Source organism: Budorcas taxicolor, chromosome 8, assembly GCF_023091745.1.
Source record: "Budorcas taxicolor isolate Tak-1 chromosome 8, Takin1.1, whole genome shotgun sequence".
Taxonomy (NCBI): domain Eukaryota; kingdom Metazoa; phylum Chordata; class Mammalia; order Artiodactyla; family Bovidae; genus Budorcas; species Budorcas taxicolor.
In genome coordinates, this window is record NC_068917.1 from 42,534,585 (window position 1) to 42,560,716 (window position 26,132).

Sequence of the window (26,132 nt, forward strand, 5' to 3'; positions counted from 1 at the left end):
GAATGGCTATCTAAAACGTAATAACAAATAACAAATGCTAGAGAGTATGGAGAAAAGGGGACCCTCCTACACTGTTGAAGGGAATGTAAGCTGGTACTGCTACTATGGAAAACAGTATGGAGGTTCCTCAAAACAACTAAAAAGAGTTACCATATGATTCAGCAATCTCACCCCTGGGCATATATCTGAAAAAAGCTGTAATTCAGAAAGATAAAGGTACCCCAATGTTCACAGCAACCTATTTACAAGAGTCAAGACATAGAGACAACGTAAATCTCCCCTGACAGATGAATGGATAAAGAAGGTATGGTACGTACATACAATGGAATACTACTCAGCCATAAAAAGGAATGAAACAATGCCATTTGCAGCAACATGGATAGATCTAGAGATTATCACAGACGTGAAGTCAGTCAGAAAGAGAAAGACAAATACCATGTGATATCCCTTATAAGTGGAATCTAAAATATGAACTTATCTGTGGAACAGAAACAGACTTGGGCATGCAGAACAGACATGTGATTGCCACGGGGTGGGGGAACGGACTGGGAATTTCAGGTTAGCAGATGTAAACTAGAGAATGGATAAATAACAAGGTTCTACTGTATAGCACAGGGAACTATATTCAATATCCTATGATAATCTATAATTGAAAAGAATATGAAACGTGTGCGTGTGTGCATGCTAGGTCTTTTCAGTTGTGTCTGACGCTTTATGACCCTATGGAGTAGCTCACCAGGCTCCCCCATCCATGGGATTCTCCAGGCAAGAATACTGGAGTGGGTTGCTGTGCCCTTCTCCAGGGGATCTTCCCAACCCAGGAGTCAAACCCACATCTCTTGTGTCTCCTACATGGTAAAGCAGGTGGGTTCTTTACCACTAGTACCATCTGGGGAGCTATGAAAGAGTGTATATATGGATATATGAATCACTTTGCTGTACAGCAGAAATTAGCACAACACTGTAAATTAACTATAATTTTTAAAAAAAAACCCTGAAAACAGATCAAAGATCTAAATATAAGAGCTAAAACCGTAAAATATTTATAAAAAATAAAGAGGGAAAGCTTCACAATGATAGATTTGGCAATGATTTCTTGCATTTGACACTGAAAGTATAGATAACAGAAGGAAAAAATAGATAAATTGCACTACATCAAAACTTAAAATGTTCGTGCATCACAGGACATAGTCAATAGTGAAAAGGCACTTCACAGAACGGGAGAAAATCACTGCAAATCATATATCTAATAAGGGGTTAGTAGCCAGAACCAGACAACAACAACAAAAAAACCCTAAATAACCTGATTAAAGAAATGGGCAAAGGACTTGAACAGAAATTTCCCCAAAGAAAATATAGAAGAGGCCAATAAGCTTACAAAAATGCTCTACATAATTAATCATTAAAGAAATGCAAATCAAAATCACAACATGATATCACTTTACACCTATCAGAATGGCCATTATCAAAAAGTGTTGGTGAGGAACACTTGTGTGCCACTGGCAGTAAGGTAAAAACGGTGCAGCCGCTATGGAAAACAGTATAGTAGTTCCTAAAAACATTAAAAATAGAATTACCATATGATCTAGTAGTCTCACTTCTGGATATATATCCAAAAGAATTAAAAGTAAGGTCTCAGAGATATCTGTACATTCATGTTCATTACAGTACTGCTCATAAGTACCAAAAAGTAGAAGAAAAGCAACTCTCCAAGCAGAGACATGAGCAAACAAAATGTGGTATATACAACAAAATATTACTCAGCCTCAAAAGGAAGGTAAGTCTGACACATTCCAAACACAGATGAGTCTTGAAGACATTATGATAAGAGAAATGAGCCTGTCACAAAAAAGCAAATGCTGTATAGTTCCACTTAACTGAGCTCACCTGGAATAAACAAATGAATAAAGACAGAGTAGAAAGGTGGCTGCCAGAGGTCAGGAGAAGGAAACAAAGAGGTACTTTTTAATGGGTAAAAAGTTTCAATTTGGGAAGATGAGAAATGTTCTGGAGATGGATGGAGGCAAAGGCTGCACAATATGAATTCCCTGAATTAAAGCACTGCTTTGATCACTAAACAATGGCTAAAATAATAAACTTTATTAAGTATATTATATCCCTTCACACATAAAAATGTCAGTTGCTCTATATGGCAAAAAAGAAATATTCTTTAATCTGTTGCTCATAAACAACTATATCTACTACACATCTTAGAAATGTGAGCTATGAGGATATGTGAGATTACTTCCCATGATATTAGCAAATGTGATTTAGAACTTGACTGGATACCTTGGGAATATCAAGAGCATATGTTTACATAAAAGCACTAATTTCTTTCTTTACTAACTACTCCTCATTCTTGCAGCACATAGACTCAAAAGTAATTTAATGACAAAACATTTCAATTACTGTTTAAATCAACGTTATAAACAAGAAAGCATTTTAAAATGTTCCAAAATACCACAAAAATCATACAGTATTAATAAACAAGTAACTGGAACACAGTTTTTAGGCTAAGTATCAACAACTAGCTCCCCTCCTGTGAGGGGCTACACATACTACTGTATATTGATAGTTCACTTTTTATGCAGTTACTTACTTTCTTTACATTTCACTACCCACTAATAAAAGTCTGAAACTGTTTAGGAATTTCTTTAAAATCCCCCTAAAGAAATTTCACTGTCCTATATTACGGCCACTTAGGTCTACATGAATCATGCTGTAAAACTCAGTCTAAACTTTGTGAATTCTTAAAATCATTTAAAGCACTAAAATAAAAAAGAAAATTCAAAGGGCCAACTCTAGGAATCTTTATAAATTAGCATCTATTATCCATAAGCCATGGGCTTCCTAGGTGGCATCAGTGGTAAAGAATCTGCTTGCCAATGCAGGAGACACAAGAGACGCCAGTTTGATCCCTGGGTCAGGAAGATCCCCTGGAGTAGGAAATGGCAGCCCCCTCCAGTATTCTTGCCTAGGAAACCCCATTGACAGAGGAGCCTGGCGGGCTACAGTCCACTGGGTCGCAGCAAAGAGTTGGATACGACTTGGCACACATGCACGTACATCCGAAAGCTAAGGGATTAAACATTAGTGATAAAAGACTCAATTTTGTTACCTCTCTGCACCTGCTATGCATACAGAGCATCAATTTTCCCATATGCAAATAATTTCCAGATTAAGAAATATACTATACAGCAAGATATTTATAATTTAACACATGTACAATGAAGATAATATAATCATACCTGAGCAAAAAGGTAAGACATGACAAAGTCATCAAGAAGAGGAGCTTCAGCACCTCGAGCTATTCCATGTCGATAGGTTCTGTTGCTGCCATTACAATACCAGTAAGGAAAGTAAAATCTACGAGACAGTTAAAACACTCAGTCAGCCTCCAAACAGTTCTAAAACAGATATACTGTGTATATATAACCAGTTCCAGTCTACCAAAAGGTATTATCCCATAATCAGAAAACACAACTAAGAGTGTTAAATATAAAATGAGGATAAAAGAAAATATGGATAAAACCACAGTAATAATATAGGCAGAAAATATAAGAAACATAAGTTTAAAACTCATAATCTGCCTTCTTCAATGCACAGAACATAGAAGCAATAACAGAAAATAGAGGAATGTAGAAATAAAACATCAACAAAAAAATTTTAATGTAATTCTAGCAATATCAGTGGAAGAACGTGAAAACGTTAAATTTGGTGTGAAAACAATTGTCTTCTTTTTAAAAATGGAGATTACATTAAAAAGAATGAAATAATACCACTGGCAGCTACATGGATGTACCCGGAGATTATCTTATTAAGCAAAGTCATAAAGAAAGAGAAAGACAAATACCATATGATGTCACTTCTATGTGGACTCTAAAACATGACACAAATGAGCTTATCTATGAAATAGAAACAGACTCACAGACATAGATAACAGTCTTGTGGTTGCCAAAGGGGTAGGGAGTGGGGGAAGGTTGGCTCGAGAGTTTGCAGTTAGCAGATACAAACTATTACATATAGAATGGATAAACAACAAGGTCCTACTGTATAGCACAGGGATATTCAATATCCTGTAATAAGCCATAATGGAAAAGAATATGAAAAACAATATACATAAATATGTATAACTTGAATCACTTTGCTGAACACCAAAACTAGCACAACATTGTAAATCAATTACACTTCAATTTTTTTAAAAAATGGATGTGACAAACTTGTCCTTCAAAGAAACAAAAAAACTTCTATACTGCTTTCACAGCTCTATTGAGACATACTTCATTAAAAGTTAAATGTTTTTAGTATATTCAAAGCATTGTACAAACATCACTAAAACCTAACTTTAGAACATATTTATCTTCCATAAAAGAAATTCCATTCTCACTGGCAGTCACACCCAAGCCACCCATATCTACTCCCCTAAGTTACTATTACTCTGTCTCTATAAATTTATCTATTCTAGACATTTTATATAAATGGAATCATATAATGTGGATTTTTCTACCTTCTTTCACCTTAGCATAATGTTTTCAAGGATCACCCATATTTATAGCATATGTCAGTACTTCATTTCTTTTTATTGCCCAGTTAGATTTTCATTGTATGGATGTATCACATTTAGATGAACCATTCATCACTTTATGGACATTTGGTTTGTTTCCACCTTTTTGCTGTTGTGAATAATGTTGCTATTAATAATCATATACAAGTTTTTTTTTTCCTGAGGATGTATATTTTCATGTCTCTTGCATATATACCTGGGTAGCACTGCTGAATCATATGAAATTTTATGTTTATCTTTTTAAGGAGTAGCCAAACTCTCTTTCAAAGCATTTGGATTATTTTATACTTCTAACAAAAATGTATGAGTGCCCCAATAGGTCACATCCTTGCCAACACTTGGGTGGAAGAATTTAAGCTGAATTTTTCTATGGTACTGCCGACTCAGCATTCATTTTGTTTGCTCAAGAGTCCCATACAGACCTTAAACTGACATTAATCCCCACACAAATGCATGCTCCAGACAGAAATCTGCAGAGTCACAAGCAATTACAAGTTCCTGATACGACTTCCCCAACAGCCTTTGTGATCCACAGTCATCCCTGCCTCTCCATGCCCATCCCTATGTGCCCCTTCAGTGGATGCCCATATGGCTTACCAAAATCCAGCTCTTTTGAAATGAATCTAGCCTTAGCCCAGGAACCCTAAAGCACTCACCCACAAACCCTAATAAGGGCATGTACTCCAGGGCTGACTCTATCTGCAGTGTGCCTTAACTTTTCCATGTGACACCTTAAGGCATGCTGGTATGTCCTCAAGGACCAGTGAGGAATAAACTTTTCTGCTTCAATTCCTTTTGCAGTTTATTGTTGAAATGTGGCTCATCATCTGGTACCCCGTGTCCCACTTAATAAGAGTTAATTTGAAAAATTGATAATCACTGTCCATCTTTTTAATGCTTGCCATTCTAGTGGGTAAATGATAGGCCATTGTGGTTCTGATTTACATTTCTCTAATGAATAATGATGTTGAGTATCTTTTCACATGCTTATTGATCCTTTGAATGTTTTCTTTAGAGAAAGGGCTATTCAAAACTTTGCCCATTTATTTTAACTGGGTTATTTGTCATTATATTGAGCTGTTAGAGTTCTTTATATATTATAGATATAAGGTATCTGTCAGATACATGATTTATAAACATTTTCTTCCATTCTGTGGCTTGTCTTTTCACATTCTTGTCAGTATCCTTTGATGAACAAACATACTTTGATGAATCCCAACTAACCTATTTTGTTGTTGTTGTTGTTACTTAAGCTTTTGGTGCCATATTGAAATACTGCCTACTTTAAGTACACAAAGATATAGTCCTGTGTTTTCTCCTAAAGATTTTATAGTTTTAGCCACTAAATTAAGGTCTGTGATCCATTTTAAGTTACTTTTTGGTCAATGGTGTGAGTTGGTGGTCTAAGTTTATTACTCTACATGTGGATATTCAGTTGTCAAAGCATCATTTGTTGAAGACTATTCTTCCCCCATGAATTGTCACGGCACCCTTGCCTAAAGTCTACAGCCATAATATGAGAGATTATTTTTGGACTTTCAATTTATTCCATTAATGTATATATCTAACCTAAAGTCAGTAGCACAGTCTTAATAACTATGATTGTGGACTAAGTTTTGAAATAAGAAATGTGAATCTTCCTACTTTGCTCTTTCTCAAGACTCTGATTTTTCACAAATTTATGATTATCTGTCAATTTCTGGAATAAAGACAGAATTTCAGTGGCGACCACACTGAAAATAAAGCTTAATGATGGGAATATTGCCATATGAAATCTTCCTATACACAAACATGAGACAGTTTTCCATTTATTTAGGTGTTTCTCGAATTTCTTTCAATGATGTTTTATATTTCTCAGTATACAAATTCTGCAATTCTTTTGTTAGGTTTAAATCAAAGTATTCTTTTATGCTATTGTAAATGGAATTTTATTAATTTCACATTTGTACTATAATTCCTAGCATGCTGCTGCTAAGTTGCTTCAGTCGTGTCCGACACTGTGCGACCCCACAGACGGCAGCCCACCAGGCTCCCCCGTCCCTGGGATTCTCCAGGCAAGAACACTGGAGTGGGTTGCCATTTCCTTCTCCAATGCATGAAAGTGAAAGTGAAGATGCTCAGTCGTGTCCGACTCTTAGTGACCCCATGGACTGCAGCCTACCAGGCTCCTCCGTCCATGGGATTTTCCAGGCAAGAGTACTGGAGTGGGTTGCCATTGCCTTCTCTAATTCCTAGCATACAGAAATACAACACTTTGAATTTCTATCTTACAACTAGGCTGAGCTCATGTATTAGTTCTAATAGTTGATTAATTTCTTAGGATTTCGCATATACTAGATCCTAATATCTGGGAATAGAGAGTTTTATCTCTTCTTTTCCAACATGGATGCCCTGTATTTCTTTCCCTTGACATATTTCCCTGTCTAGAATCTATTCTACAGTGTTCAACAGAAGGGCTGAGAGAAGATATTCTTGTCTTGTTTTTGATCTTCGGAAGAAAGCATTAAGCTTTTCACTATCAAGTATTAGATTAGCTCTGGAGTTTTTCACAGATCCTTTATCATACTGAGGAAGTTCCAGTCCATTCCTGTTGTGTTTAGTATTTTGATTAAAACAGAATATTGGATTCTGTCAAAAGTTTTCTTCTATGTTTATTAAGATGATCATATGCTTTGGCTCTTTATTCTAATATGGTACATTATACTGATTTCGAGATGTTAAAGGAATATCCTAGGATAATCTCTACCTGGTCAATATTTAATCCTTTTTAGATATAGGTGGATTTGGTTTGCTAGTATTTTCTTGATGATTTTTACACGTATGTTTATAAAGGACATTGGTCTGTGGCTTTCTTATTTTTTGGACTTCTTTGCCTGGATTTGTTATCAGGGTAATGGTGAACTTACGGAATGAGTTGGGAAGTGTTTCCTCCTTTTCACTCTTCGGGAATAACTAATTGGGGTTTCCCTGGTGGCTCAGATGGTAAAGAATGTGACTGCAATGCAGGAGACCTGGGTTTGATCCCTGGGTCAGGAAAGATCCCCTGGAGAAGGAAATGGCAACCCACTCCAGTATTCCTGCCTGGGGAACCCCATGGACAGAGGAGCCTGGCAGGCTACAATCCAGAGGTGGACATGACTGAACGACTAACACTTTCACTTCTTTCAGTATCAACATTCCCTTCATGGATCACAGTCTTGTCACAGGGAGGGGACTTGCATAACTCAACAAAGCTGTGAGCCATGGCATGCATGGCAACCCAAGAAGGAGGGGTCAGAGTAGAGAGTTCTGACAAATCATGGTCCACTGGAAGAGATAATGGCAATCTACTCAACTATTCTTGCCTGGAAAGCCCCATGGACAGAGTATGAGAAAGCAAAAATATATACCAACGGAATATGAGCCAACCCCTACCCAGGTCAGGAGATGCCCAGTATATTACTTGGAAAGAGTAGAGGGCAATTACTATTAGCTCCAGTAAGAATGAAGTAGCTGGGCCATACAGGAAATGGCACACAGCTGTGGATGCGTCTCATGGTGAAAGTAAAGTCCGATGCTGTAAAGAACAACACTGCATATGAATCTGGAATGTTAGGTTCATGAATCAAAGTGAATTAGACATAATAAAAGAGGAGATGGCGAGACTGAACAAGTACATCTTAGGAGTCAAAATCAGTGAGTTAAAACGGACCGTCATGGGTGAATTTAACTCAGATGACCATTATACCTATTGTGGGAAAGAATTCCTTAGAAGAAATGAAGTAGTGCTCATAATCAACAAGAGTCCAAAATGCAGTACCTGGGTGCAATCTTCAAAACAACAGCATGATCTTTGTTTGTTTCCAAAGCAACCCATTCAACATCACTATAACCCAAGTGTATGTCCTAACCACTGATGTGGAAACTGATCATTTCTATGAAGACCTACAACACCTTCTAGAACTAACACACAAAAAAGATGTCCTTTTCATCATAGGAGACTGGAATGCAAAAGTAGGAAGTCAAGAGATACCTGAAATAATAGGCAAATTTGGCCTTATAGTACAAAATGAAGCAGGGCAAAGGCTACCATAGTTTTGTCAAGAGAACACAGTGATCATTAGCAAACACCCTCTTTCAACAACCCAAGTGATGACTCTACACATGGACATCACCAGAGTGTCACTATCAAAACTGGAGTGATTATGTTCTTCACAATTAAAGATGGAGAAGCTCTATACAGTCAGTTAAAAAAAAAAAAAAAAGGACCTGGCACTGACTGTGGATCAGATCATGAACTTCTTACTATAAAACTTAGGCTTAAATTAAAAAAGTAGGGAAAATTACTAGGCCATTCACGTATGACCTAAATCACATCTGTTATGATGATACAGTGGAGGAGATGAACAGATTCAAGGGAGCACATCTGGTAGAGCATGTGAAGAACTACAGGCGGAGGTTCCTAACACTGTATAGGAGGCAGCGACCAAAACCATAAAGGGAACATTTCATGTGAGAATGGGCACAATATACAACAGAAACAATAAGGACCTAACAGAAGCAGAAGAGATTAAGAAGAAATGGCAAGAATACACAGAAGAACTATACAACAAAGGTCTTAATGAGCCAGAAAACCATGATGGTGTGGTCACTCACCTAGAGCTAGACATCCTGGAGTGGGAAGTCAAGTGGGCCTTAGGAAGCATTACTACGAACAAAGCTACTGGAGGTGACAAAATTCCAGCTAAGCTATTTAAAATCCTAAAAGATGATGCTATTAAAGTGCTATATTAAACATGTCAACAAATTTGGAAAACTTGGCTGTGTCCACAGGACTGGAAAAGTTCAGTTTTCATTCTAATGACAAAGAAGGGCAATGCCAAAGAAAGTTCCAACTATCATACAATTCCATTCATTTCACATGCTAGCAAGATTATGCTCAAAATCCTTCAACCCAGGCTTTAGGAGTACGTGAGCCGAGAGTTTCCAGCTGTACAAGTTGGGTTTAGAAAAGGCAGAGGAACCAGAGATCAAACTGCCAACATTCGCTGGACTATCAAGAAAGCAAGGGAGTTTCAGCAAAGCATCTACTTCTGCTGCACTAACTATGCTAAAGCCTTTGACTGTGTGGATCACAACTGTGGAAAGTGCTTAAACAGAAAGGATTAGCAGACCATCTTATCTGGCTCCCGAGAATTCTGTCTGTGGGTCAAGAAGCAACAGTCAGATCTGGACATGGAACAAGTGGCTGGTTCAAAACCAGAAAAGGAGTATGACAAGGCTGTATATTGTCACCCTGCTTTTTAAACTTCTATGCAGAGTACATTATGTGAAATGCTGGGCTGGATGAATCATAGCCGGAATCAAGATTGCTGGGAGAAATATCAACAATCTCAGATATGCAGATAATACCACTCTAATGGCAGAAAGTGAAGAGGAAGTAAAGAGCCTCTTGATGAAGATGAAAGAAGAGAGTGAAAAACCTGACTTGAAACTCAACATTCAAAATACTAAGGTCATGGCACCCGGTCCCATCACTTTATGGCAAATACAAGAAGAAAAAGTATAAACAGTGACAAATTTTATTTTCTTGGGCTCCAAAATCACTGCAAATGATGACTGCTGCCATGAAATTAAAAGACGCTTGCTCCTTGAAATGAAAGCTATGGCAAACCTAGAGAGCATATTAAAAAGCAAAGACATCACTTTGCCAACAAAGGTCTGCATGTCAAAGCTATGGTTTTTCCAGTAGTCATGTAAGGATACGAGAGGCAGACCATAAAGAAGGCTGGGTACAGAAGAACTGATGCTTTTGAATTGTGGTGCTGGAGAAGACTCTTGAGAGTCCCCTGGACTGCAAGAAGATCAAACCAGTAAATCCTAAAGGAAATCAACCCCAATTATTCACTGGAAGGAATGCTGCTGAAGCTGAAGCTTAATACTTTGGCCATGCGATGTGAAAAGCCGACTCACTGGAAAAGACCCTGATTTGGGGAAAGATTGAAGGCAAAAGGAGAAATGGACAGCAGGGGATAAGATGGTTAGATAGCATCACTGACTCAATGGACATGAACCTGAGCCATCTCTGGGAAATAGAGGAGGGCAGAGAAGCCTGGCAAGCTACAGTCCATGAGGTCACAAAGTTGGACAAGATTTACCAACTGAACAACAACAAAGTATCAACATATCCTTAAAAGTTTAATAGAAATCACCAGTAAAGCCACTTGGATCTGGGCTCTCCTTGTGCAAAGTTTTTTGTTTTGTTTGTTTTTTAATTACTAATTGAATTCTATTTCTTTACTTGTTAAGGTAAATTCATATATTCTATTTCTTTGTCAGTTCTATAGTTTGTGTCTTTCTAAGCATTTCTCTATTTCATCTTGGTTATGCAGTTTGTTGGCATACAGCTGTTTCTTATAATCCTTTTTATTTTTGTAAAGTCACAGTAATGTTACCTCTCTTATTCCTGATTTAAGCTTCTCTCTTTATCTAGTTAAAGCTTTACTGATACTGTTGATCTTTCCAAGGAACCAAACAACTTTTGGTTTCCTCATTTTCTCTTGTTTTTCTATCCTCTATTTCATTTATCTCTACTCTGATCTTTATTATTTCCTGCCTTTAACTTGCTTTCAGTTTAATTTACTCTTCTTTCTCTACTTTGTTAAAATGGAATGTTATTGATTTGAGAACTTTTTTTTATATAGTTTCAATAACTATGAATTTACTTTAAAGCATGGTTTTTAGCTGCATACCCTAAGCCTCAGACGGTAAAGCGTCTGCCTACAATGTGGGAGACCCAGGTTCAATCCCTGGGTCGGGAAGATCCTCTGGAGAAGGAAATGGCAACCCACTCCTGGAAAATTCCATGGATGGAGGAGTGTGGTAGGCTACATAGTCCATGGGGTCGCAAAGAGTTGGACACGACTGAGCGACTTCACTCACTCACCCTGTTTTCATATGATCCGTTTTCATTTCCAGTTATATCAAAATATTTTCTATTTTCCTTTGTGATTTCTTCTGTGACCCATTATTTATTTAGAATGGTGTTGTCAATTACCACATATTTGTGAACTGTACAACTTTCCTTCTGTTAATGATTTCTAATTTACTTCCACAGTGGTCAGAGAACATACTTTGTATGATTTCAATATTAGCAAATTTACTGAGATTCATTTGATGGACTAACATATGATCTAACCTGAAGAATATTCCCTGTGCACTTGAAAAGAATATGTATTGTCCTGTCGTTAGGTACAGTGTTCTATGTTTGTATGTCTAGCTAGTTTACAGTGTTATTCCAGTCTTCTATTTCCATGCTGATCTTCACTCTGGTTGTTCTGTCCATTACTGAAAGCGAGGCATTGAAGGCTCCAACTATTATTGTTGAACTGTCCAGTTTTCCTTTTAATTTTTTCATTGTTGCTTAATTTATGTTGGAGCTCTGTAGTTGGATCCAACTTATACTAATTACAAGCAAATATTATGCTTCCTAATGGATAAACTCGTTGATCATTATAAAATGTCCCTCCCTGACCTCTACCAACAATGTACATCTTATAATCAACTTTGTTTGATAATATAGCTTCTCAACTCTCTTTTGGTTACTCAATGCCTGGTATATCTTCTTCAATCCTTTACTTTCAAGTTATTTGTGTTTTTGAATGCAAAGTGTTCCCCTTATAGACAGGATGTAATCTATATATTTTTTAAAAATTTAGTTCTTCAGTTTATGCTTTTTGAGAGTTTAATTCATTTACACTTAAGGCTATTTCTATTAATAAAGTATTATGTCTGTCATCTTGCTTCTACTACGATTTTTTGGACTTTTTTGTCTTTTTGTTCATTTGTTTCATTATTGCTATAGATATTTTCTACTATATTATTAATATATTAATTTTCTAGTGTATTATTAATACATTAAGTCTCTTATTTTATCTTTTACTATATATTTTTGAGTTTTGGCATATGAGTCTCTCGGAGAATTACAAAAGACATTGTAACTTAATCTAGTTCTTACTAATATCAACTTAATTTTAATATAATACAAAAACTCTCTTTCATTCTCTTTGTTCTATATTTGTCATATAAATCACATCTTTATACATTATAAGTTCTCCAACACGGTTTTATAATTGTTGCTCTTTTATGTTGATTCTGAAATAACCCATAAATATGTAATAAAGGAAATGAAGAAGAGCCTCTAAACCACAGACAGGCACAATTTTTAAAAATTATATAAAATCTCTTTGGGGCAGTTTCTGGTTACATTATCCTTAGTACTTGTGATTATAGGTAGCAGTGCATATGTGCCCCCTTAGTTTAAAAGTAGGAGGAAGTCATAAATTTGATAAGGGAAACATTTTTTAATTCTTTAGAAGACATCAGCAAACTACTCCTCACAACGCCTAAAATATTTACTATCTGACTTCTTATAGAAAAAGACTGCAGATTACTGCTCTACAGACATTTTAAAATAAAAAGATACACTACTTGCTGATTACAGAAAGAAATTATAGAAATTGATAAAGAAAATATTCTTAATAAGATACTGATATTCTGTGAAACATATGTTGCATATTACTCTGCTTCTTTAAATAACACAAATTTTAAAAGTCTTAAAACCTGCGTGAAAGTCTTAATAAATTTGAATAGGTTTAATTCTAAGTACCTATGTTTTTTGCTTTTATTAGTCTTTATTTTAAGTGACCTCTTTTCTGTTTGTTTATGGTGTATGGAAATGGCTACCTTAACATACTGATCCAATAAATATAGCCTTCTGCTGAATGGTTATTACTGATGCCTGTAGATTTGCTCATAGTTTTTTTGTTAATAATCACATGATTTCCAAATAATGACTTTTTCCTTCTTTGTTCTCAGTTATGAAATATTGTTCCTGTTTTACTGTATTGGTTAGGAACTCCACCAAAATCCTATGTACAAGTAGATAACTGTATACTTGTTACCTTTGCTTTTTATCTTATTCCTGACTTTAGAAGAGAATGATGCTAATATTTTATCATTTAAGAATATTATCTGCCACATGTTTTTGCAGATATACTTTAATCATGGTATGAATGTCTCCCCTGACTTTTAGTTTACTAAGGTTTTCTCTCCTTTTTATAATCATGAATGAGTCCACGGTCATGTTCTACTATGCAACACTGACTCTATGGAACTGATCTGTTTCAGAAGGAAGAACAGACTGGACTTCTTTCTTTGTTTCATCCTTTTAAATCATAAAATACCTCTGGATTTCTGTAACTTGGTATTACATATTACCAAAAATTATTAAACAATTTGTAATTTGATGTTGTAAATAATCACTGGCAAAATCTTATCCTTCCTTCACTTCAGCTGAAAAAGGTTTTTAGAAAGAATGGATGTGAGATCACAGATTATTATATAAAACATCAAGTTTTCTGAGAAATTATCAGTATTCCAAACATTTAGGATTTTTCAAGTAAAGGTCATTCTTATCCTTTCAAATTTTAATTATAATCTTAAGTGGAAAAGTAGCATCCTAACAAAAACAGCTTTATTCTCAGAGCATCCTAGTAAAAGAGCATGTATGAACACTTTATCTAGTGGGGAAAGAGAATCTTAAAAGAAGAAGTGTGTGTGTGCATACTAAGTCACTTTAGTAGTGTCAGACTCTACCACCCTATGGACTGCAGCCCACCAGGGTCCTCCGTCCCTGAGATTCTCCAGGCTAGAATACTGCAGTGGGTTGCCACACCCTCCTCCAGGAGATTTTCCCAACCAAGGGATCAAACCCATGTCTCTTACATCTCCTGCATTGGCAGGTGGTTCTTTTCCACTAGCACCACCTGGGAAGCCCAAATGAAGATTAGATGCTAACTGGTTCTGGTCTTCGACACTAAAGACCTTGCAATTTAAAAGTTATGGTTGATAATTTCTCCCACTTTGCCTTTTACCATTAAGTTAAAAGTGACTACTTTACTGGAGAAAGTACCTGATTCTGTAGAGTACGTTTTGCCTGGTTGATTCATCTATATGGAAGACATGGTTGGGTGGATACCAGATCCTTTCTGTTTCACTCATTAAAGCAAACATACTATGATATACAGGTGTGATTCCTAAGAAAGAAACAGAAACAAATTATTACAGACATTAAAGTACATTTACAATAATATCTATAATCTGCAGTGGGGCTGAAGTAATAACTCTTAAGATCTGTGCAAAACGTAGCAGCAGTCAAAATCTTCTGCTTCAACACCACTTACAAGTAAGTTCTTAATTAAATATATTTTCCCCCTGTATTGTAACATTTGACTGCTAGGATTCTTTCAAACACATTATAAAAAATTTATCTACTTTTTTTAGTTATTTTGTACAGTGAAGTTGACCCAATAATACTGGATTAACCCAACAATATTGTTTTAAATAATAATGAGGGTACCAAATAACTAAAATACTTGAGTCACCAGGTGCTTTTAAAAAGAACAATGAAACATTTTTATTTTTAAATATCAAGTTTTACACAATATACTTGTTATTATATTCTCTGAACTATTTAAACTTACAATGAAAACTTTTAAACATCAACTTAAAATGCAAAGATATGTGATTTTTTTTTCAAAAATATTTTAGAAGGTACATTAACAAAAGGCTAAAGGCCAGTGAACTTAAAAAATCATATAGAACACTTAAACCACAAAATTAAATAATGTGTATTATTTCCAAACACAGAGAGAATCCACACAAGTACATACCAATCATGTGGAGGCTAAAAACAAGTCTCCAAAAATGCTAGAGACTGGTCATACATACCATGTTTTCTATTCACATTTCAATTAAATCAGAAGCAAATACTAAGAAAAAAGAGAACAGGAAAACTGACACATTTTTTAATTCAATTTGACCATGATATCAAAACCAAAGACATTATAAAATGATAAATCTCACTTACCAAAATAAATTCAAAAATCCTAAATTAAACATTTGCAAACAAAATCAATCAATGTTTCTTTAAAAAAATATGACAAAGTTCATTTATTTGAAGATTGGAGCAATGGCTAAATTAAGAAAATCTATTAACATAACTCATCAGGATGGTGGCTCAGAGAGTAAAGAATCTGCCTGCAATGCAGGAGACCCAAGTTTGATCTCTGGGTCAGGAAGACCCCCTAGAAAAGGAAATAGCAACCCACTCCAGTATTCTAGCCTGGAGAATTTCATTGACAGAGGAGCCTGGTAGGTTACAGTTTATGGGGTCACAAACAGTCAAACACAACTAAGTGACACTTTAAACATCATGATAACATATTAGAAAAAAGTCGGTAGTTAAATGACAAAATGATAAATTTGACAAGTAGTAAGCACACTGATATGTATTTTATCTTTCTACACAAAGAATTACTTGAAATGTTATAATAAAAATCAAGATTCAAAAGGCAAAACAAAAATATTAAAAGTGAAAATGGAAAACAAATGGAAATAAGTTATTCACAGTAGAGCAAATCCACAAGACTAAAAAGCAGAAGAAAGAATGGAAATATTAGTGTTGAAGAAAATGTAAATTTAAATTAAGTACTATCCCTTTATCCCCATTCACCTAAGAGGGATAGCATCTAGTGCTAATTGAACTGAAGTGAAAAGGGAACTACACTACATAATTGCTAGAAATGTAAACTAGCACAACTTCTGAGAAAGTAGTACCTACACAGTTATGAGAAATCAATGTCAATAAAAATTTAAAATGTGTTTTTAAGCCAGCAATCTCTCCTGGGTACTCCTAAAAATGTAGTATAGTAGTAAGAAATTAAAAAGAAATAAAATGTAAATTCAAGAGTAGAAAATATAAAAAAACTGAGGTGGTATAATCCATTCCATGGACCTTCATGAAATTTAATAAAAAGAATGAGTTAGTACAAAGGCAGTTGGTTTGAACAGATTTTTCACAATGTATGTTTTCATGAAAAAAGCAAGAAGCACATAACAGTGTGTAATATGATTCCATGCTATAAAATAATGATCTCAAAATCCTAATGACTCTGTATGACAGGGAGGGGGGTTGTGCATCCCTGTATGATTATATGGGAGCTTCCCTGGTGGCTCAGACTGTAAAGAATCTGCAATGCAGGAGACCCAGGTTCAATCCCTGGGTCAGGAAGATCCTCTGGAGAGGAGAATAGCTACCCACTCCAGTTTTCTTGCTGGAGAATGTAATGGTCAGAGGAGCCTGGTGGGCTATAGTTCATGGGGTAGCAAAGAGTCAGACATGAATGAGCAACTAAGCACGCAGGGTTACACGACTATGGAGAAAATCTGGAGGGTTCACCAAAGATTATGGTCTTAGTTACCAGGATGAGACTAAAGTAAAAAGAAGATAACAGTACAATGGAGAATAAACTTCTTTTTTTTTTTTTTAAAGAATTCATTAAATAAAAACAGCAAGCCTCATGTTAAAAAGAAAGGGAAAGGGGAAAACAGATCAAAGCCACTAATGAATACAAAGTAAGAGTCCACCACGTATGCCACTTTGAAACGAGAGAATAATGGTTTGTTCGTCTCTAAACTTTAAAATAATCATAAGATGATAGGAAAGAATACTATTCAAATAATTTGAGAAGTAATTATTTTATCTGAGTACTATTTGGATCTAGCCTAATTCTGCACTGAAAAAATGCTTTAAACTTGACATTTCTTCTATCTAGAAGGTACAAGGCACTACCTTACCTCTCTCCACAAAATAAGTCACATTGCCAGTGTTTCAGGTACATATATGAGACACAGTGGAAGTGTATATATCTCAGTCCTACACAGCTGATTCACTTTGTTGTACAGCAGAAACTAATACACTGTAAAGCAATTATAATCCAATTACAAAAAAAAAAAAGAAACACAGTAGGAGATGAAATTACCCAGGAAGGGAACGTAAAAGACCTGATTTGAGATTACCTTGGAAAAAAGGAATACTAGGAAAAGAACTTTAGCAAAAAAGTGTCATTTAGTTTAAATGTAATCATGCAAATAAAACTGCATATGGAACCAATATTCTTAGCATATGATGATAGGGGTATTTATCTGAACAAGATAATGCATGATTTTCAAACAATAGTGTGATTAAAAAAGTGAACTCATACTGATGAAACATCAGGATGTTTTAAAATGTTGAATAATGATTTCTTAATAGAAGTAAGACTCCAAACCTCAATTATATGTATCAAAATAGGAAAACAAATGTGTCCATATAAATTGGCACAAAAGGGTCAGAACAAGGGGATACACCCCTAAAGGAAAATGGTTAGGTCACATGGCAAACAAAAGCAAAAGACAGCGCTTACGTCATATTTAGTCACACCATCTTACTCCAAAATGGCAATTATATATTAATACTTAATTCACATTTTTTCTAACTAGCTCATGTTAATGGCACTGTTCTAGGAAGAAAGAACAGAGAAGGCGATGGCACCCCACTCCAGTACTCTTGCCTGAAAAATCCCATGGAGAGAGAAGCCTGGTAGGCTGCAGTCCATGGGGTCACTAGGAGTCGGACATGACTGAGCGACTTCACTTTCACTTTTCACTTTCATGCATTGGAGAAGGAAATGGCAACCCACTCCAGTGTTCTTGCCTGGAGAATCCCAGGGATGCGGGAGCCTGGTGGGCTGCCGTCTATGGGGTTGCACAGAGTCAGACACGACTGAAGCGACTTAGCAGCAGCAGGAAGAAAGAAAAGGCAGTGACACTGTGTCTGAGATATACATTATACTGAATAGATTCAAAGAAACCTCAAAGTCACTTTTAACTCCTTTTCTTTCCCTACACACAAATCCCTACACACTAACTCCAAATTATTCTTATTTTTATTTAATAAAAAAATTAAATTCAAAATGTTTCTTCTTTTCTAAGCCACTACCAAAACTGTGATTCAATTCCATATCATTTTAGACCAAGAACAGTCATTCCACTAATATTAACAGTCTCTATTCTATAATATGCACAAGATGGGTATGGAAAATACAAAAATGAAAACATTGCCTAACTTTAAGGATCTCATCATAGATGACCCAGAGAAGCCATCAGAGAATTACAAAACAAGAAATTAAATGCATGATAGTAAAGACCACAAGAAAACACAAAAGTATAGTGCTGACAAAGATTCTTTCCTAGACCAACTTTTAGTCAGGCTTCTCTGAACCCTCCCCTAAGTAACCCTAAAAGTTTATTTCCTTGAAGAATCCAGGAATCCTGCTTAAATCCATTTAGCAAGATTTTGCCACCTTTGACATATCTGATCAAATTCTGCACTCCTTTAATCCCGCAGCTGGTATCTGAATCACCATGGTCTGCTCAGCAAGAATCCCCCCCAGACCTGATGTCTCCTCCAGTAATTTGTGATTCCCCAGTGTCCCCATCCTACTTGTTCCTTGGCTATAAATTTCCACTTTTTCAGAATTAAGCCCACTTCTACACTGGAGTAGCTTTCCTTACTATTGCTTAAAAAAGTACATCTTTATCACATTAACTTTTGTCTGGCTCTGATTTTCTTGAGCAAAGGTAAAAAATGTATCAAGAGGTTCAAGTGAAGTAAAGATAAACAACAGTTGAAGGAATCTGTCACCAACAGATCTGCAGTAAAAGAAATACTAAAAGGAGTTCTTTATGGTGAAGGAAAATGATGACAGATGAAAGCATGGAAATGTATGACAAATGAACAGGAAAGAGTAAAAGAACAATAACCATTTAAATTAATAATAATTTGTATACCTGTGTGTTTGTGATGTGTACAAAAGTAAAACAGATCAGTAACACCAAATGTGAAAAGAAGTAAATACAGTTAAATTGTTATAAAATTCTCGAATTGTTTGAAAAATAACATGCTAGCTTAAGACTGTAATAAGCAAAAAAATGTACACTATAATATCTAGGGTAGCTGCCAATAGAAAAATACAAAAACTAGTTCAAAAAAAAAAATTCAACAGAAGAGATGAAGTAAAAAAAAGAAAGAAAGAAAAATACTTGATCAACCTAAAAAAGGCAGAAAAGAAGGAAACCTAAAGATACATAAAATACAAAACAAGGTTATAAACACAAACACATCAGTAATTCTATTATACATAAATGTAAATAAGCCAATAAAATACATATTATATTAGTCTGGATTATTAAAAAGAAAACTGTGTTATTTACAAGGGACCTACTTTAACAACCCAGGTTCAATCCCTGGGTTGGGATGATCCCCTGGAGGAGGAAATGGTAACCCACTCCAGAATTCTTGCCTGGAGAATCCCATGGACAGAGGAGTCTGGCGTGCTATAGCCTATAGGGTTGCAAACAGTCGAGCATGATTGAGTGACTAACATTAATTTAAACAAAAGGATATAGATAGGTTGATGCTAAAAAGTAGGAAAATTATACACCATGAAAACATATGGAAAAAAAAAAAAAACCCTGATGAGTCAACATTAGCATTAAACTAAGTAAACTTTTTTAAAAAAAGAAAGATTAGTTGAGATAAAAAGGAATACTTCACAGTAATAAGAGGGCCATCTCAACAGGAAGACATAATAATATTAAATGTGTGTTTCACTAATAAAGTGAAAGTGACAGTCACAAAGTCTTGTCTGACTCTTTGCGACCCATGGACTGTATCCTACAAGGCTCCTTGGTCCAAGGAATTGGCCATGTGAGAATGTTGGAGTGGGTAGCCATTCTCCAGGGCATCTTTCCAACTCAGGGATCAAACCCCGGTCTCCTGCATTGCAGAACAAAGACTTTACTGTCTGAGCCACCAGGGAAGCCCCACTAATTTCAAGGCTCAATAGAATACATGAAGCAACAAAACACAGAACCAGAAGGAGAAACATACATTCAAAATTTCTCAGAAATTGTGAGAAGACAAAATAAATAAACAAAGGATATAAAATTTAAAATTAACCAAATTTAGTTTACATTTAGAGAACACTACACCTAGCAAGTTAGACTATACACTATTTTCAAATGCATGTGAAACATTAAACAAGAGAGTAGATAACCTAAGTAACAATGAAAGTCTCAAAAAGTTTCAGAGGATTGAAATTATATAGAGTACGCACTATGAACATAGAAAAAAATTTTTTTAAAATCAGTAACAGAAAGATAATTTTAAAATCCCCCAAAGGAATCAGAATCTGGATGTGCTATATCACCTAAAATGTCCAGTTTTTAACAAAAGGATTATGAGATATGCAAAGAAACAGGAAAGTGTAATTCTTGGGCAAGAAAACAGGAAGCTAACAGACAATGCCTATAAGAAGACCCAGATGTAAGATTTAACAAAAATTTCAAAGCAGTCGTTATAAATATGTTTGAAGAACTAGAATAAACCATGATTACAGAAGTAAAGGCAGAGTCACATCAGTGAAAATGGTGTATTCCCATACAAAATCGACAACAAAAAACAGTAAAAACCCTCGAAAGCAACTTCATGAGAACTCTGGAAAACAGTCAAAGATATGCAACAACCAAGCATTCCTGAGTCAGGAAAAAGACAATTTTAAAATGGTGGGAAAAATTAGCAGCACTTCCACTCTGCTCTCTGCTCAGGAAGGGCTTAGAGATGGCAGCTGGTATTCCCAATGTGAAACTCTGGTCCATGGCTCTAGAGTTATTAGAGTCAATCTTAATGATTGATTAAGTCATAAAGTGATTTAATCAATCAAAACTATTAAATAATTTTAATTTGCTGTCTTCAATGTGCTCAAAGAGCTAAAGGAAGCCATGGACAAAACACTAAAGGAACCAGGAGAAAGATGCGTAAACAAAGCGGAACAGTATAAAAAGTGAAAATCTGGAACAAAGAAGTACAACACCTGAAATGAAAAATCCACTAGACTGTTTCAAAAACAGGCTTAGATAAAATAATCAGCTAACTTAAAGATAAGTCAATTAGATTATCTAGTCTGAAGAGCAGGGGAAGAAAAGAAAAAAGATGGACAAAACTAATACACCTGTGGGATACATTCAAGCCTGCCAACATTACATTATGACAGTTGCAGAGATCTGAAGAGAGAGTAGAGAAAAGGAAAGAATATTTGAAACATAATGGCCCCAAACTCCCCAAATTTGATGAAAACCATGAACCACACAAATCCAAGAAGCTGAATGAATTGCACAATGATAAATGCAAATTGATGCACACCAAGACACATTAAAAATTAAACCACCAAAAGATGAATATAAAGAGAACATCAAAAACAGCAAGAGAGAAATGACTCATTACATACAAGGAATCCTCAATTAGGCATTCTCAGTAAGACTCATAGCAATTTCTCATCAGAAACCAATATGGTCATGAAGAAATTGGATGTTATAATTAAAGAGCTCAAAGAGAAAAAAGTCAAATGAGAATTTTATATCTGACAAAATAGTTCTTTAAAGATGAAGTAGAAATTAAGACATTCTAAGATAAACAAAAGCTTAGAACTGAAGTGATACATCATGAATGAACCTTATAAACATTACATGAGCTTAAGAAGTCAGTAACAAAAGACCAAATATTGTATGATTCAAATTTACTGAGAAAAAAAGGTAAATTTACTAAGACAGAAACTAGACTGGTGGTTGTCTAAGAAACTGGGTTAGAATAGAGAGTTAGGAAGTGATATCTAACAAGCACAGGGGCTCTTGAGGGTAGTGATGGCTGGACACCTCTGTGAGGATAATACAAAATACTGAACTGTACATTTTTAAGGGTGAAACATATGACTTCAAATGCATGGAATTGAATTATATATCAATAAAGTATTTACAAAAAACAAACATGAGACATTACTTCATACCCACTGGGTATGATTCACTATTAGATGGCACCAAGGGTATTGCCTTGGCTGAATAAATGTCTGAACTATCTCTGGATTGGCCAGAATTGTCAGTATTAAACAGTAGTAGGACCCTGACAACTCTACCTCCAAAACTCCAAAAGGAATTGTCAGATCAAGTCAAAGAAAAAGAGTCATTTGGTTAATTTCCTCACTTTAAAAGAGAGATAAACATACTAACTTGTGTGTCAGTTTCAGCTTATCAATAATGCTGCTAGGAACCAGAAGTACCTAAAGACCCACCCAGGACTGAGGTGAGCCTCCACAGACATTTCCCCTTCCAGAGTTAATGCTGTGACAGGACCAGCTCTTGTTGATCTTATTATGATTACAAGGTGCATTTCAGCAAAAATCATCAGGGAACTTCTCAAAGTAGAAAAAAAAGGCCACAACTAGCAACAAAATTACAAATGGAAAAGCTCACTGGTAAAGGCAAATATACAGTAAAGGCAGGAAATCATCCACACAGAAATATAATATCAAAACCAGAAATTGTGAGGAGAGCACAAATACAGAATATTAGAAATGCATTTGATATTAAAAGATCAGCAACCTAAAACAATCTTGTTTATATACAGACTGCCATTACAAAACCTCATGATAACCACAAACCAAAAATCTACAATAGATACACACACATAAAAGAAAAAAGAATCCAAACAAAACACTAAAGTTAGCCATCAAATCTCAAGAGAACAAAAGAAGGGGGGAAGAAAAAACACCTACAAAGAAAAATCCAAAACAATTAATGAAATGGCAATAAGAAACACATATCGATAATTACCTCCAAACAAAAGACACAGACTGGCTGGATGGACACAAAAAAATAGGCTCATACATATGCTGTCTACAAGAGACCCACTTCAGATCTAGAAACAATACAGACTTAAAGTGAGGGGATGAAAAAAGGTATTCATGCAAATGGAAATCAAAAGAAAACTGGAGTAGCAATGCTCATATCAGATAAAACAGATTTTAAAACAAAGACTGTCATGGGAGACAAAGAAGAACACTACATGATGATTAACGGATAAATCCAAAAAGAAGACAAAACAGTTGTCAATATAAATGTACCCAACATAGGAGCACCTCAATAAATAAGACAAATACTCACAGCCATACAAGGAGAAATCAACAATAACAAAAGATAAAAAGGGAGAAGTTTAACACTTCACTTTCATCAATGGACAGATCACCCAGACAGAAAATCAATATGGAAACATATGTCTTAACACCTTAAAGCACACGGACTTAATTGATATTTATAGTATTTCACCCCAAAGCAACAGAATACATATTCTTATCAAGTGCACCTGGAACATTCTCCAGGACTGACCACACACTGGCCCACAAAGAGAGCCTCAGTAAACTTAAGAACATTAAAACCATATCAAGCATCTTTTCCAACATTATCAATTTACAAATCAACTATAAGAAAATCTGTTAAAAAAAAAACAACAAAAATACAAAAAAACATGCAAACATGTGGAGGCTAAACAATATGCTACTAAGCAGCCAATGAATCACTGAATAAATCAAAAACGAAATTTTTAAATGCCTAAAGACAAATGAAAAAAAAAAGCATGATAATTCAAAACCCTGGGGATGCAGCAAAGGAGTTCTAAGATGGAAGTTTACAGCAATATAACCTTACCTCAAGAAACAAGAAAAAATTCAAATAAATGAGCTAATCTTACACTGAAAGCAACTAAAGAACAAAATCCAAAGTTATTAGAAGAAAAGACATCATAAAGATCAGAGAAATAAATGAAATAGAAATGAAAAACAGAAAAGATTAATGTAACTAAAAGTAGGCTACTTGAAAAGATAAACAAAACTGATACACCTCGAGCTAATTCATCAAGAAAAAGGAGAGGGCTCAAATCAATAAAATTGCAAATGAAAAAGAAGTTACTACACATATCACAGAAGTACAAAGAATCATAAGAGACTGCTACAAGCAACTATCTGTCAATAAAATGGATTATTTGGAAGAAATGGACTAAGTCTTAGAAAAGTACAACTCCTGAAACTGAGGTAGGAAAAAATAGAAAATATGAATAGACTAATCACAAGCAATGAAATTGAAACTGTGATTTAAAAACGCCCAGCTAACAAATGTCCAGGACCAGATGGCTTCACAAGTGTATTCTATCAAACACCTAGAAAACAGTTACTTTTACTTCTGAAACTATTTCAAAAACTGCAGAGTAAAACACTCCCACACTCATTCTCTGAGGCCACCATCATCCCAATACCAACAAAAAACAAATATCACTAGAAAACTACTGGCTAATATCACTGATGTACATAGATGCAAAAATCCTCAACAAAATAGTAGCAGTTCAAATCTAACAATACATTAAAAGGATCATACACCATGACCAAGTGGGATTTATCCCAGGGATGCAAGGATTTTTCAATATCCACAGATCAATCAGTGTGAATCATCACATCAACAAACTGAATAATAAAAACCATATGATCATCTCAATAAATGCAGAAAAATCTTCTGACAAAATTCAACATGCATTCATAACAAAAACTCTCCCAGAAGTGGGACAGAGGGAACATACAACATAATAAAGGCCATATATGACAAACCTATAGCTAACATCATACTGAACAGTGAAAAGCTGAAAGCATTTCTGCTAAGATCAGGAACAAGACAAGGATGTCCACTGTCACTACTTTTATTCAACACAGTCTTGTAAGTCCTCAGCACAGCAATTAGAGAAGAAAAAGAAGTAAAGGGAATCCAAATTGGAAAAGGAAAAGTAAGACTTCACTATTTGCAGATGCCATGATACTATACATAGAAAGCCCCTAAGACACTACTACAAAATTACTAGAGCTTATTAAAGAGTTAGGTAAAGTTGCAGGATATAAAATTAATACACAGAAATCTATTCTGTTTGTATACACTAGAAATGAAAGATCAGAAAGAGAAATTCAAGAAACAATCATCACATCAAAAAGAATATATACCTAAGAATAAACCTATCTAAAGAGACAAAGACCTATATGCCAAAAACTATTAAGAAGCTGATGGAAACAACTGAAAACGACACAACTGGAAAGATATACCATGTTCTTGGATTGCAACAATTAATAATGTCAAAATGACTATACTACCCAAGGCAAAACACAGACTCAATGCAATTCCCTATCAAATTACCAATGGCATTTTTTTAGAACTAGAATAAAAAATCTTAAAATCTGTATGGAGACACTGAAGACCCTGAAGAGTCAAAGCAATCTGTGAAAGAAAAATAGAGTTGAAGGAATCAGACTCCCTGACCTCAGATTACTGAATAAAGCTACAATCATCAAAACAGTATGGCACTGGCACAAAAACAGAAAGATAAATCAATGGAACAGAATAGAAAGCCCAGAAATAAACCGATGCATCTATAATCAATTAATCTATGACAATGGAGGCAAGATTATACAATGAAGAAAAGACAGTCTCTTCAATACATACTGCTGGGAAAACTGGACAGCTGTATATAAAAAAATGAAATAGAACATTCCTTAACACCATACACAAAAATAAAATGAACTAAAGACCTAAATGTAAGACCAGATATTATAAAACTCTAAGAGAAAAACATAGGCAAAACACTCTCTGACATGAAACACAGCAATAGCCTTTTCAACACAGCTCCTAAGCTTATAAAAATGAAAATAAGCAAATGGGACCTAATTAAACTCAAGAGCTTTTGCACAGCAAAGGAAACCATAAACAAAATAAAAAGACAACC

General features: G+C 35.2%; 1 protein-coding gene across 1 annotated transcript in view; it reads right to left on the reverse strand.

Moving 5' to 3' along the window:
• JAK2 (Janus kinase 2) overlaps positions 1–26,132 on the reverse strand; it is an 84,047-nt gene that overhangs the window by 51,482 nt on the left and 6,433 nt on the right. The window contains exons 2-3 of the mRNA XM_052644834.1: positions 14,517–14,640; positions 3,249–3,366 (exon numbers count right to left, since the gene is read on the reverse strand). Coding sequence (XP_052500794.1) covers positions 3,249–3,366; positions 14,517–14,640 — 242 coding nt within the window. The remainder of the gene's footprint in view (positions 1–3,248; positions 3,367–14,516; positions 14,641–26,132) is intronic.